The sequence below is a fragment of the Chelonia mydas genome, chromosome 24 (assembly GCF_015237465.2).
Source record: "Chelonia mydas isolate rCheMyd1 chromosome 24, rCheMyd1.pri.v2, whole genome shotgun sequence".
NCBI lineage: Eukaryota > Metazoa > Chordata > Testudines > Cheloniidae > Chelonia > Chelonia mydas.
The window spans coordinates 17,850,837-17,865,235 of record NC_051264.2 but is presented as its reverse complement, the minus strand read 5'-3'; the positions used below and the strand labels follow the sequence as shown (position 1 = coordinate 17,865,235).

Genomic DNA, 14,399 nt, shown 5'->3' with positions numbered 1-14,399 from the left:
GGACAGGTCACAGTTTCCGTGAACTTTTCTTTTTTGCCCATCACCTGTCCCTGACTTTTACTAAAAATATCCCTGATAAAAGCTTAGTCTTACTACTAATGTATCATTTAGAACATAAAGTATTTTAATATATCCTGAATAGTGCCCAATTTATAATAATTACTAATTTATCATTTATAAAACAAAGTAGTGTGTTTAATATATAGTCCCTGATTTATTACTAATTTATCACTTATGATATAAAATGTTATAAATGATAAATAGTAGTAATCATTTAGTTATATAATTATATTAATTATTAGAAATGATTGATATTGTTTAACATATATAATATACAATATCTAATTTATAATAATTACAAATGTATTTATAATATAAAGTATTGTTCAATCTCTCATTTAAAATGTAGTAATTGATAATTATCATATCATTTATAAGTATTATCATATTGTTAGTTAACATAATATTATAAATTAGAGATTGTACAACAATAAACACAGACCCCGGCCGAGAGCGGGGGCCCCCTCGTGCCGGGGCGCTGCACAGACCCCAGCCGAGAGCGGGGCCCTGCAATGAATGATGTCGTTTGACCGATTATCAATGGTTTCCCGGTCCCCCCAGTCCGCATGGTGCTGTCCCTCAGGCATTTCGCTGGCGTCACCTCACTGTCATGCACCAATAGTCCAGCCTGGCCTGCATGTCACCAGCAGCAGCTGGAATTTAGTCCTCTGGGTGGGATTTGGGCCCAAGAAGCGGGAATCCAGTCTCGGGGGCCAGATTCAGGCCAAGATCGGGGTGAGCAAAACCGGCCTGGGATTTACACAGGGGAAATGCCCTGGTGTGAATGAGAGAGGGAGTGTCCCCAGAGCGATGGCCAGTTCCTGCCCGCTGGGGCTCTGGCCCCATTGACACCCCGCCCAAGTTACAAACGAGGCCAAAACCGACCCTTGTGTTACAATTGGCCATCGTCCCTCTGGGCACCAGTCCCCCTTCCAGCTCCCCAGCCCCTTGTCTCTATACCTCCATCCCATGTCCTCTGTCCCTCCATCCATCTCCCTACACCCCCATCCCCTGTTCGCCTGTCCCCATTCCCCCTGTTCACCCCTCCCCCCCTCCCGGCCTGTCCCAGCCGCTGGTCTCTGTCCTTCTCCAGCGGGTCCCTCAGACCCACTGGCCCCGGGGTGATGGGCACAGTGCAGGCAGCTGCAAGGAGCGGGGCAGTGTCAGGGCTGCGCATGGGGCCCACCTCTGCCACCATGTCAGGGTTCCCTTCCCACTCTGAACTCTGGGGGACAGATGTGGGGACCAGCATGCAAGACCCCCTAAGCTTATTTTTACCAGCTTAGGTTAAAAACTTTCCCAAGGCACAAATTCCACCTTGTCCTTGAACAGTATGCTGCCACCACCGAGTGGTTTAGACAAAGAATCAGGGAAAGGACCACTTGGCATTCCTGTTCCCCGAAAATAGCCCCCCAAGCTCCTTCACCCCTTTTCCTGGGGAGACTTGAGAATATCCTAACCAATTGGTTACAAAGTGAACACAGACCCAAACCCCTGGATCTTTGGACACTGAAAAAAAAAATCAATCCGTTCTTAAAAGAATTTTATTTATAAAAAAAAAAAAAAAAAAGAAAAGGTAAAAATCCCCTCTGTAAAGTCAGGTTGGAAGATAACTTTATAGGGTAACAAACAATGCACAAAACACAGAGGAACCCCCCCCAGAGCCTTAGCTTCAAAGTTACAACAAAACCGGGATAAACCTCCCTCCAGCAAAGGGAAAATTCACAAGTTGAGAAAACAAAGAGAAATTAATCCACCTTGCCTGGCTGTACTTAAAATTTCTGTAATAGGAGAGATTGGTTCAGAAGGGTTTGGAGGACATGGACTGATGTCCGGTCCCGCTTAGTCCCAAGCACAAAGGAACACCAAGACAAAGAACCCAAAACAAAGCCCCCCCCCCAGATGTGAAAGGATCTTTTGTCCCCATTGCTTCCTTTGGTCAGGTGCCAACCAGGTTATTTGAGCTTCTCAACCCCTTACAGGTAAGGAGGAATTTTAGGCTACCCTTATGGTTATGCCAGGGCCGGAGTTAGGGGGACCTGGCTAGACACACACACACCCCACCGGGGAGAGCCCCCTGCCCCTCTTCCAGCCCCACAGAAGTCCCATAGATCCAGCCCCACGTACTGACCCCATATACCCTCAATCCAGCCCCACATCCCTCCATCCAGCCACTTAAGCCCACTCCCCCATCCACCCCATCTATGTAGCTTTCTCCCCCCCACCCCACCATGCACATATCCACATATCCCCCAGATCCAGCCCCACATCAGACCCCGCCTACCCCTCGATCCTGTGTCATATACCCCTCCCAGTGCTCCCCCCCAGATCCAACCCTGTTTTCATCTCCCCTCCTGCCGCCCCCCCCCCCCCCAAAGACTTGTTTTCAGTTCATCTCCTCGCTGGAATATTGGATGGGTCGCTGTGGGTCAGGATGGAGCACATGGGGGGCCCTGACCTTAGTCTGGGTCTGTGCAGCGCCCAGAGTGACAGGTCCCTGATCTTGGTCGGGGCCTGGGCAACACCTGATGCAACAGGGCCCTGATTTCGGTCGGAGTCTGTGCAGTGCCCAGCATGGTGGGAGCCTTGATCTTGTTCCCTAGCTTGATCAGCACCTTTAGGTGCTAAAGTCAAGCTGCCCCTCCCAATGCAGGACCCTTTCCTCCACTCTCCAACAGCCCGGCTTGGCCGATGGAATATTTGCTGCTTCCCTCCAGAGACCTGTTATCTGAATTTTTCTTGTTCAAAGAGGCCAGAAAAGAAAACCGGGGCAGGCAGCAAAAGAGTGAGAGAAAGCAACCCACTGTCTGGAGACGGGCAGTATTAACCCTTTAATCCTGAGAAATGAGGGTAACAAAGATGGGACAGACATATGTAGACGGGCAGCTTTCTCCTCAAGGATCCCATTCTAAAGGTGCAGGACTGGCGGGCCATCAAGAGCCCTGGCTCTGGTTGGTTTGGGACGTGCAGAGGGGAGAAGGGAAAATCCCGTGTCAGGCTGTCAGGGCAGAGCTGGTGGCAGGGGTGGGATAAGCTGAGGGGCGTGGAATATCTCAGCCCTGTAATGAAGCGTTAACCGGAGTTGTTTGCATTTAATTTCCCTAGGATTTTCTATTTGTCAGCCCGGGCATGCAGGCTCCCAGCTCCCCGAAGGGGCGGCTGAGCCCTGTTTCACAAGAGGGGAGGTTCACCCTTATACGGGGACCGCGTGCCCCCTAGGACTCCTGGGTTCTCTTTCCAGCAGCAGAAGGGGAGGGTGGCTTGTGGTAGTTGCCAAGGAGTCAGGACTTCTGGGTTCCATTCCTGCCTCTGGGGCTTGATTCCCAGCCCCCTGCTGCTCTAACCACTAGACCCCACTCCTCTCCCAGTGCCAGGGAGAGAACCCAGGAGTCTGGGCTCCCAGCCCTTCCCCCCCCCCCGCCCCATTCCCATTCCCACTCCCCTCCCAGAGCCAGGGAGAGAACCCAGGAGTCCTGGCAGAGCATGGGGAGGGGACAATGCAGGAGGCTCAGTGAGGGAGGGGGGCAAATCCTGGGGGTGAATTCCTGGGGTTGGGGGCAAATCCCAGCGGGAAGGGGGGTAAATATCGCGGTGGGGGGGAATCCCCGGGCGGTGGGGAATCCCCAGGGAACAGGGGGCGGACGCGGCAGAATCCACCGAGAAGGGAGGGGGAGGAGGGAGGAGCCGCCGCCGGACGCGGCCGAATCAACCCAGTCGCTGGGAGGGGCCAGGAGCAGGGAGCGAGCGCTGGGCTATACCAAGTGCCCGCACGGGGGCGCATCAGGTCTTCCCCTTCGCGCGCCCCCCTGGTTTCTCTCACCAGCTCGGGCGAGGGACAAAATTCATCGTGCCAACGCGCGGTGGCTGTTCTTTCTATGCGTCCATCCCCGCGCCCCCCCCCCGCCGCAGCTCCCAGCAGCAGGCTGTTCCAGGCTCGGTCTCCCCTCCCAGGCACACGGGGTTGGTTAGCCAGGGTCTCTCATGCGCCACGGGGCTGTGCAGCAGTATGGTTTGTTGGTGGTGGAGTATCCGGGCATCCCAGTTTGTTTATTGTAGGGTCTCCTGTGCATGCTGGGGCTGCAAGGTCTCGTTTGTTTATTGTAGGGTCTTCCGTGACCACTGGGGTCGCACGGGCTCATTTGTTTATTGTAAGGTCTCCTGTGAGCACCAGGGCCGCAGAGTCCTGTTTGTTTACTGTAGGGTCTCCTGTGAGCACTGGTATGTTTGTTTACTGTAGGGTCTCTCGCGTGCACTGGGGCTACAGACACTAATGTGTTGTCTGTTGGCTCTCTCCATGCACGCTCCCTTGCTCCGTGGAGGGTAACTGGGCAGAGTGGTTTGTTTATTGTGGGGTCTCTCCGGAGACCTTGGATTGCATCGCCTAGGGTTATTGCTGTAGGGTTGCTTATGAGCTCTGGGGGGCCGGGCATGCTGTTTATTGCCCTGAGTACTGACACTGCACACGCTGGCTTATTATCGTAGGGTTTCCCTCCGCTCAGTGGCTTTGGCTCGACATTTTATTTTAATTTCTGTCAGAAAAGATCATTGATGGAGCAGATAAATACAGAAAACGGCCTGTGGTGGGGGGCGGGGGGAAGAGAAGGGTTAACTCCCAGCACCCCTGGTCTAACCACTAGACCGCACTCCCCTCCCAGAGCCAGGGAGAGAACCCAGGAGTCCTGGCCCCTGGCTCTAACCCATTAGAGCTCCCCAGCCAGCTGCTTCTTGAAAAGCAAAAAAACGCAGGATTGGGAGCAGGGAGCAACGATGTGAAATCCTAGAGATCAGGCTGATTGCTGGAGGAGGCGCCTGGCTGGCCAGTGACCAGGGCTTCCTTGACAAGATAGGGGGGCTCCATTGCGGGGAGGGGTGATAGTTCTGCCCACGGTGACTGTCACCGCCCAAAATGGCTGAAAGGAGGGAAGAGTTCAGCGCTACTGTAATTACACCGCAAGGGCAAAGGAAGGGGGTTGGGAGCCAGGACGCCCGGGTTCTCTCCCCAGCTCAGGGAGGGGAGTGCGGTGTAGTAGTTAGATCAGGGGGCTGGGAGCCAGGACTCCTGGGCGTTGTTCCTTTCCCTCCCCCCTCCATCATGGCATCGGTTGCCAGCTGGCAAATCTCTCCCTCCCAGATATAATCAGCCCCCAGCAGGAGTTATCGTCTCGTCACACCCAGCGGCTCGGGCTCCTCAGCCCTGCACCCAGCCATGTTATTGCCACGGCAGGTTCCCAGCCTGCTCCCGGGGGCCCCAAATCATCCCCCTGCCAGAGCCCACACAGGCCTAGTAGCCAGGAGGGAATGATTGCCTCGTGCCCCCTGGGAACCCAACAGGCAACGGGACTGCACAGAATGCACTCATCTCTAGAGAACCCAAGAGTCCTGGCTCCCAGCCCCCCTGCTCTGACCATGAGATCCCACTCCCCGCCCAGAGCCGGGGAGAGAACCCAGGAGTCCTGGCTGGCAGGCCTGCCACTCCCCTTTAACGACTGGAGCTCACACCCAGTTCTTAGAGCCTGGGGCTGGGCTTGGAGTCCTGACTTGTGCCCTGGGAACGAAGTCCATATGGCCAAGACAACAAACAATGTCGTTGTCACTTCCCCCCCCATCCCTATCCCGACCCCCGGCGCTGAGCTGCTCCGTGGGTTTCTAACCCTCTCCCAGGTGGGCTGCGGGCGCCTGTCCCGGAGGAAAGGGCTGGCAGGTGAAGGGTTAATCTCAGCTGCTTCTTTGGCAAAGGGCAGAGACCAGCCGGACAAGAATCTTCAAGGACAGTTAAAGTCCCCTGGTCCTTGCCCACTGCCCCCCACCCTGCTCTAACCACTAGACCCCACTCCCCTCCCCAAGCTGGGGGGAGAACCCAGGAGTCCTGGCTCCCAGCCCCACCCTGCTCTAACCACTAGATCTCACTGCCTTCCCAGAGCTGGGGAGAGAACCCAGGAGTCCTGGCTCCCAGTCCCACCCTGCTCTAACCACTAGATCTCACTGCCTTCCCAGAGCTGGGGAGAGAACCCAGGAGTCCTGGCTCCCAGCCCCACCCTGCTCTAACCACTAGATCTCACTGCCTTCCCAAGAGCCCAGGAGAGAACCCAGGAGTCCTGGCTCCCAGCCCTGCCCCTGGCTCTCGCCCCTTCCACCCCTCTGCCTTAACGGAGACCTGGGGAGAGAGCCCAGGAGTCCTGGCTCCATACCCCACCCCACCCCACCCCTTTGCACTAGGTGATGCGGCCTCCCCTATATCTAGCATTTGTAGGGTTAATAAGATGAACAGGAAATGAAACTACCAGCCCGGGAGCTGTCCTGCAGAATGGACCAATCAGGATAGGGATTGCGACCTTCATTTGCATATTTAAAGGGGACTCGATCTGTAGCTGTGGACCCAGTGTTGTACCCTCTTCCATGTGTTTGCTAATTGTCCTTGGAAGACCCTACAGCAACAAAGCAGTGCAACTAACAGGTTGCAGGGGGTAAATTTTTACTGTGTGTGGGTGTGTGTTTCCAAAGAGGCTGACCTGTGAGTGCTTGTGTCTTGTTCTCGGTGCACCTGGGGTATGGCAGCGGGACTGAGTGTGTGTGTGTAAGTGTAACCCTGTGTACATTGTGAGACAGAGAAGGGGACTCTGGATATGTGTGTAACCCAGTGTGTGTTGAATTGTATCTCTGTGTGTGTGCGCATGTGCCAGGGCTGCTGTGTGTATAATTGTATTCCAGGGAGAGTGTGTGTCTATGAGAGGGACTTGTGTGTGTATCTGGAACCCTGTGTGTAATTATATCCCTGTGTGTATATGTGTGGCACTCCATGTCTCTGCGCACGTGTCTCTGTGTGTGGGTGTTACCCTTCCCTAGTGTGTGTGTATGTGTGTGTGTGTCTGTTTGTGTTAACCTTCCCTAGTGTGTGTGTGTGTCTGTGTTACCCTTCCCTAGTGTGTGTGTATTCGTGTGTAGATCTGGAACCCTGTGTGTAATTATATCCCTGTGTGTACATGTGTGTCACTCCATATTTCTATGCACGTGTCTGCGGGTGGATGGGTGGGTGTTACCCTTCCCTAGTGTGTGTATCTGTTTGTGTTATCCTTCCCGTGTGTGTGTGTGCTACCCTTCCCTCGTGTGTCAGGGGCATCTCTATGTCCACGGACCCAGCTTTCTCTCCCCCCCCCCCCCCCGTGCAGCTGGCCCTTTAAGGGCTCCAGGCTCCCTGTCCCCGCCCCCTTCCGTCCTCCCCAACCCCTGGCATTTAAAGGGCCCGTCCCCGCAGCTGGCACCAGCGCAGCGCCCGCTGCTCCGGCCATGTGGCTGTCCCGGAGCCGCCCTGCAGCGGCCGCTGCCCGGCGCGCCCTGGCCCTGAGACCCTACTGCACCCGCCGCGCCCAGCGCCAGGGGCTGCTCTTCCGGCAGGTGAGCCCCGGGCCGGGCCTGGGGGCTGCGAGCCAGGACTCCTGGGTTCCCTCCCTGGCACTGGGAGGGGAGTGGGGGCTGGTGGTTTGAGCAGGGGGGCTGGGAGCCAGGACTCCTGGGTTCTCTCCACAGCTCCGGGAAGGGAGTGGGGTCTGATAGTTAGAGCGGGGGCGGGTCTGCGAGCCAGGACGCCTGGGTTCTCTCCCTAGGAGAGATTCCATTCTGGGAAGGGAATGGGATCTGGTGATTAGAGCAGGGGGGCAGGGCTGGGAGCTGGAACTCCTGGGTTCTCTCCCCAGAAGAACGTGCTCTGGCAGTCAGGAAATCCCAGCCCTCCTTATTGCTGGTCTGATCAGATCCTTGGTGCTGTAACTTCCCCGCCCTGCTTGCGGGGCTCCTGACTTCCTGTCCCGCTCCCAGGGCAAAGGGAGCCTGGAGCTGGGAGTGACTGATGGGGCAGGAGGGATAGCACCAGATCCATGGGTAGAACCCAGGAGTCCCGGCTCCCAGCCCCCTGCTCTAACCACTAGACCCCACTCTCCTGCCGGTGCTAACTGGATCTCCCCTCCACAGCTCTTTGAGCCCGTGAGCTGCACCTACACCTACCTGCTCGCGGATCTGAAGACCAAGGAGGCGGTTCTGATCGACCCGGTTCTGGAGACGGCCAAGCGGGACGCGGAGCTGGTGGGGGAGCTGGGCCTCAAGTTACTGTACGCAGGTGAGAGCAGCCCTGGGAGGCAGGTGGAGAATGGGACACGGGGCCTTTCCCCTCTCGGGGGCACCAGCCCTGATCCGGCCCCAGGGCAGGGACTGGCTGGCTCAGGGGGTGGCGAATGGGACACGGGGCCTTTCCCCTCTCGGGGGCATCGGCCCCGATCCGGCCCCAGGGCAGGGACCGGCTGGCTCAGGGGGTGGAGAATGGGACACGGGGCCTTTCCCCTCTCGGGGGCATCGGCCCCGTTCCGGCCCCAGGGCAGGGACCGGCTGGCTCAGGGGGTGGAGAATGGGACACGGGGCCTTTCCCCTCTCGGGGGCATCGGCCCCGTTCCGGCCCCAGGGCAGGGACCGGCTGGCTCAGGGGGTGGAGAATGGGACACGGGGCCTTTCCCCTCTCGGGGGCACCGGCCCCGTTCCGGCCCCAGGGCAGGGACCGGCTGGCGGGGCGGGTGGGGAGCGGGTCAGGTTCCCATCTGTAAATCCCTGGTTCTGCTCCGCGCAGCCAACACCCACTGCCACGCAGACCACATCACGGGCACCGGGCTGCTGAAGACGATGCTCCCAGGCTGCCGCAGTGTGATCTCCCAGGACAGCGGGGCCTTGGCCGACATCCTCCTCCGCGAGGGCCACGCCCTGGAATTCGGGGCCTTCGTAAGTTAGCTGGGACTGGGGCTGGGAGCCCAGACTCCTGGGTTCTCTTCTCGGCTCTGGGAGGGCAGGGGGGTCTAGTGATTAGAGCGTGTGTGTGTGTGTGTGTGTGTGTGTGTGGAGGGAGGGGGACTTGGGAGTCAGGACTCCTGGGTTTCTCCCCAGAGCTGGGAGCTGAGTGGGGTCAGAACAGGGGGGTTGTGAGGCAGGATTCCTGGGTTCTCTCTGCAACTCTGGGAGCAGAGCAGAATGGAGTCAGAGTAGGGGGCTGGGAGCCAGGACTCCTGGGTCCCATGAAGAGGTCATGTCGCTGGCTCCCCCTGTCTGCAGGCCCTGGAAACCCGCTCCACCCCCGGACACACGGACGGCTGCCTGACCTACGTGCTCAGTGACAGGACCATGGCCTTCACCGGGGACGCCCTGCTGATCCGGGGCTGCGGCCGCACCGACTTCCAGCAGGGTGAGGGCGAGCTGGGGTGATGGGGAGGGGTGTGTGTGTGTGTGGGGGGGGGGTTCATGTGTTACTGGGGGAGGGGTTTCTTGGAGGGCTGGTGAATTGTCCCCATGGTAACCAGAGGGTGCATCCCTTTGATATGATGGTGACCGCCATGGCGATGGTGACAACAGCTGGGCATGACCTGGAGGTGCCATGGGGGGGGGGGTGCGTTATCTCTTGGACATGATTGGGAGTTGCCATGGAGATGGAGGGAGCATCTCTGGGTTCACCTCCTAGCCCCCATAGCCCTGGGGAACATGGCTGCTGGTTGCCAAGGTGATGGCAGTGGGTGCTGGGGCGATGATGGGGATGCCATGCCAGGGAGCTTTGGCCAGGTAGTGCCAGGGGTGGCTGGGGTGCCATGCCAGGGGGTCGGCTGTGTCCCTCACCCCATGGTAACCAGGCCCCACTTCTCTCCGCCCCGCAGGCTCCCCGGAGACCCTGTACCGCTCCGTGCACGAGAAAATCTTCACGCTCCCCGGAGACTGTCTGATCTACCCCGCCCACGACTACACGGGTGAGTCCGAGCGCGGCGCTAGGGGGCGCTGTGCCGCAGGGGGCGGGGCTCAGTGGGGCAGTCAGGGCTGGCCCCGATGCCCCAACCCGGCACTAGGGGGCGCTGTGCTCCAGGGAGCCGGGTGGGGGGCCTGCAGGGGTGGGGGCTCCCCCTGCTGGTGCTGTTTCTCACCTGCCCCCCTGGCGCCCCCTGCAGGCCAGACGGTGTCCACGGTGGAGGAGGAGAGGACCCTGAACCCCCGACTGACCCAGAGCTGCGAGGCCTTTGTCCAGCTGATGAACAGCTTGAACCTTCCTCAACCCAAACAAATTGGTGAAGCTGGGAGCCAGGACGCCTGGGTTCTCTCCTGGGGCTGGGAGGGAGGAGGGTTGGTGGGTTAGAGCAGCGCGGGGCTGGGAGCCAGGACGCCTGGGTTCTCTCCCGGGGCTGGGAGGGGAGTGGGGGGTGGAGTTATCCCAGCTGAGGGCTGGCAGGGGGCGTAGATGAGGCCAGGGCCCCTATCGCTCTGTCTAATGTGTCTGTTTTTTCATCCTCTGCAGATTTTGCCGTTCCAGCGAACCTCAAGTGTGGGATACAGGATGCAGCGACTTAGCCCAGCCCTCTTCCGCTAATGCCACGCCCCCTTGTATTAAGCCCCACCCACCTCATCATAGGGCACACCCTCTCATTGACCCTTATGATGATGGAAGGTCCTTTGGCCTGGGGCTGGCTGTCCCTGACTCTCACTCTGGTCCCTCCCTTAAACAAAATCTGGGGGCTTCCTGTTCGGGGTCCTGAGTGGGAGCGTGCATCCCTTGACTGGGGAGGGGGTTAATGATCTTCAGCCATGGCAGCTTCCCGACCCCCCTACCCTCCCCTCCCCACCCAGTCTGGCATTAGGGAGTTTGCACCTTCCTCTGCATTCACTGTGGGGTGGGGGCTTCCCGCTAGCCTCCCCCAGGGAGCAAAGCCCCCCCCCCCCCCCCTTCCCTGAGCCTGGTGTGCAGACAGCAGGGAACCCCTGCAGCCAGCATTGGGGTCTGAGAGAGGCCCCAGGCCCCCATATTCTGCATTTGAATAACGGGGTGCCTGGGCAGACCCTGCTCAGTTCTGTCAGGCCCTGCTTCCCACCCTGTGCCTGAATTGGGGGGGTCCTACCCACGCTGCAGGGCTCCCTCCACTTGCTGTTTGCACCAGCTGGACTGCCTCTGCTCTGTGGGGCGTCGGCACCAGTGGGCCTAGAGCTGGGAGCGGGTGTCCCCCACTCTGGCTGGGAGGGGGGGCCCCTCTTTATGAATGGGGCTCAGTCTTTGGGGCGGGGGGGTTGGAAATGAACCACTGCTGAGAAAATAAAGTTGTGCTGGACCCCTCGGAATCGCGTTTGCTTCCCAAGGCGGGATGCTGGGTGAGATGGGCCCATGGGGCCACCGTGTTACTGCAGGTGCCCACCAGAGGGTGCTGCTCCCTCACTTTCCCAGGCCTGTTTCCGGGGTTTGCTCTCCCCCATAGACCCCAGGGGGCCCAGACCCCCTCACCTCCCGCCCCAGGAACAGCTGCAGGAGCCTGCACGTGGCCTTGGCCCAGAGAAAGGGCAAGAGGGAAGGAGAATCGGCTTCCCCCCCCCCACCCCTGAGAGCTGAACTCACCCCCCCCCCCCATTCCTTCCTTCCTCCCGTCCTGCTAGTTCTTTCCTTTTCCCTTCCTTCCTCTCCAGGGAGGGGTAAACCCCGGCCACAACCCCCACTGCTTAAAAAAGGGAACCCCCCATCCCTCGGTCTGTTCCCACCCACCCTGACCCCTGCAAACAGGCTCAGCCAGCTGGACACCACCTCAGAGCCAGGCGCCATGCTGGTGGGGCTCCATCCCAGCTGGAGGGGGAAGGTCTTTCTGCCCAGCGAACTCCACAGGGTTGGGATGGAGCCACCCCAGACACCCCCTTCAATAAGGGGTGCTGCCCCTTTAAGGCTGCAGCCCTGAAAGAAAGGAAGTGTGGGAGATGTAGTCCCCAGGGTTGATGGGTGTTGGAAGCTGGGCAGCAAGGCATGCTGGGAAGGGACCAGGGCTATAAAAGGGGCTCCCTTTTCGGCTACCAAGAGGAGGGTCCGGGTAAATAAGGGGGGTTGGACACCTTAGCTAGCCAGCCGCTGTGAGACACTCCTGGGGCAATTGGGCACCATTGCGCATGTGCAGAATTTGGGTCCCCCCCAGCTTTTCTGTGTTTCCCTGCAGAATACGAGATTGCGCTGGGGAAGCTACGCGGGGGGCCACGCGCCCTTCCCTGGCCGCGGTCCCGAGTGGGCGCCCTGGGAGCAGCCGGGAGGGGTGTAAATCACCGCTGGGGCTGGGCGTGCCAGACTGTCCCTCTCGCTCGCTCTCGCGGCGTGCCCGCTGCAGGAAAGCAGGCCCTTCTGCGGTGTCGGGTGCACGGCTGAGTCTGTGTCAGGGGGCGGGGGGGCTGCAGGGTGATCCCCCCCACCACCACCTCTGTGCAGCCAGGGGCCCGCGCTCCCCACTGGCAGGCAGCCCCGGTGTGTGCCCCTTGTCCACGTCGCCGCGCCTGCCCTGCAGAGGCGTGGGGCTGATGCAAGGAACTGTGGGGAAACCACGGGGAGCCGTGGCCAGGGGTGCCATGGGGGGGGGCACCTGCCCCCTGATTTTCAGGCTGCACAGCTTCTCCAGGAGCGGGGTTCTCCGGCTGCTCCCTGTGCTAGGGACTTGGGAGTGGGCCAGGCAAGTAAGGGGTCAGTTGGGGTGTGAGGGGAAAGCAGAGGGACCCCAGTGGAATGGGGGAGGAGAGCTCCCCAGTGGCAGAACGGGGTTTTTTGGCGCCTGGGGGTGGGGGGGCAGTGGGATGGGAAAGGGGAGTCAATCTCCAGGGGAAGGGAGAGATGAGGGCACAGGGCTGAGGGGGAACGGTCCATGGGACAAGGATCCTGATGAGGGAGGGGAAGCTGAGGAAGCGTGGGGGGGCTAGGAGTAGCTATGTGGGTCTTGGGGTGTGTTTGCCCACTGAGAAGCAGGGAGCCCCCTCACCTCTGCCTGGGAAGAGACTGGGACAGATCCCACTATGCTAATGCGTTCTCTGTGCCATCAGCTCTCTCTCTGCCTTACCCCCCAGCTCCCGTGTTTCCGGGTAACCTACACCCTGAGCCTGCAGCAAGGATCCACGCGGGCACAGGGGTTTCTGTCTCTCTCTGCTCCGGGGGGGTTGTCTGTGTCGTTACAGACAGACTCGCTGACAGGGATTTTGCATAAATTACCAAAATAGTTGAAAGTGAGGGGATGATATGGGATTTGGGGGGTGGGATAGCTCAGTGGTTTGAGCATTGGCCTGCTAAACCCAGGGTTATGAGTTCAATCCTTGAGGGGGCCATTTAGGGATTGGGGGCAAAAATTGGAGATTGGTCCTGCTTTGAGCAGGGGGTTGGACTAGGAGACCTCCTGAGGTCCCTTCCAACCCTGATATTCTACGATTCTAAGAAAATGCAGAGGGTTTTTAAATGTTGTGCACAGAACTTTTTGTTTTTTTGGTGCAGAATTCCCCCCAGAGCAGGGAGCCCGGCACCATCTCGCTGAGCTGCCCCGGCAGCATTCTCTGCTGTTGCTTCCAGCCCTGGATCTTAAAGCAATTAACACAGGTTAATTAGTGGACCCTGACAGACCTTTCCTTCCCTGGGGAAACTGAGTCAAGCAAACTCAACCCTATTATACAGTGAGGGAAACTGAGGCAGAAAGAGGGGAAATCTGTGCAGGACAGCTGGGGATAGAACCCAGTAGCCCTGGGTCCTAGAGCCCCCTTGCTCTGACCACTAGATTCCTTTCCCCTCCCAGAACTGTGAGAGAACCTAGGAGTCCTGGCTCCCAGCTTGCCCTGGCACTAACCACTAGACATCACTCTCCTCCCAGAGCCAGGGATAGATCCCAGGAGTCCAGGCTCCCAACCCCGCCTGCTCTAACCACTAGACTTCCCTCCCCTCCCAGAACTGAGGAGCGAACCCAGAAGTTCTGGCTCCCAGGCCCCCCTGCTTTCAGCCAGGTGACCTGTGAAATCCGGGGTGTGGCCGATTCTCCAGTTCCCACCCACTTGCCCCATGTTTATACCAGGCCCACGCCACAGGTGTGTTGGGTTGAGGTTATATGATGCCAGCCAAGGTGGCAGAACCTGGGTGAAGGGTGGGAATCTGGGGGGAACGTGGGCAGGGGCAGAGGAGACACTAAAGGGCAAATCTAATGAACGTCCTAGATGCCTGTGTGCTAATGCACGAAGTATGGGGAGTCAACAGGAAGGGATAGAGATCCCCGTGAAGAATCCCAATTACGACACACGGTGCATCACAATGACTTGGCAGATTAACTCCCGTGACTGCAATATCGGTACAGAAGGGCACGGCTTACTCAGGCGGGCAGGGACAAAGGGAGGAGGGGTTGCTGGTATAGCCAAGGTGTCTGCACCTGCTCAGAGGCTGGGATGGGAATAGGAGACGGACTTGTTGAAAGTCTCCGGGTCAGGATAAAGGGGTAACAACCCGGGAGGTGGGGGGGATGCCATGGGAGGGTCGGCGACAGACCAGCTAACCAGGAAGAAGAGGT

At 58.6% G+C, this 14,399-nt stretch overlaps 1 protein-coding gene across 2 annotated transcripts; it reads left to right on the top strand.

Annotated features, from left to right (window-relative positions):
* The first annotated feature begins 6,440 nt into the window (after positions 1-6,440).
* Positions 6,441-11,184, top strand: LOC102932629 (persulfide dioxygenase ETHE1, mitochondrial). Of its 2 annotated transcripts, none has more exons than XM_043535110.1 (7): positions 6,441-6,524; positions 8,026-8,170; positions 8,672-8,820; positions 9,148-9,277; positions 9,741-9,830; positions 10,026-10,142; positions 10,370-11,184. In XM_043535110.1, exons 3-7 carry the CDS (start codon positions 8,725-8,727, stop codon positions 10,420-10,422), a joined length of 486 nt encoding a protein of 161 aa, XP_043391045.1. In that variant the 5' UTR covers positions 6,441-6,524; positions 8,026-8,170; positions 8,672-8,724; the 3' UTR covers positions 10,423-11,184. The 2 variants fall into 2 exon arrangements, with proteins under 2 accessions (XP_043391045.1, XP_037738817.1); XM_037882889.2 differs by lacking the exon at positions 6,441-6,524 and adding an exon at positions 7,278-7,452.
* Positions 11,185-14,399: the final 3,215 nt, after the last annotated feature.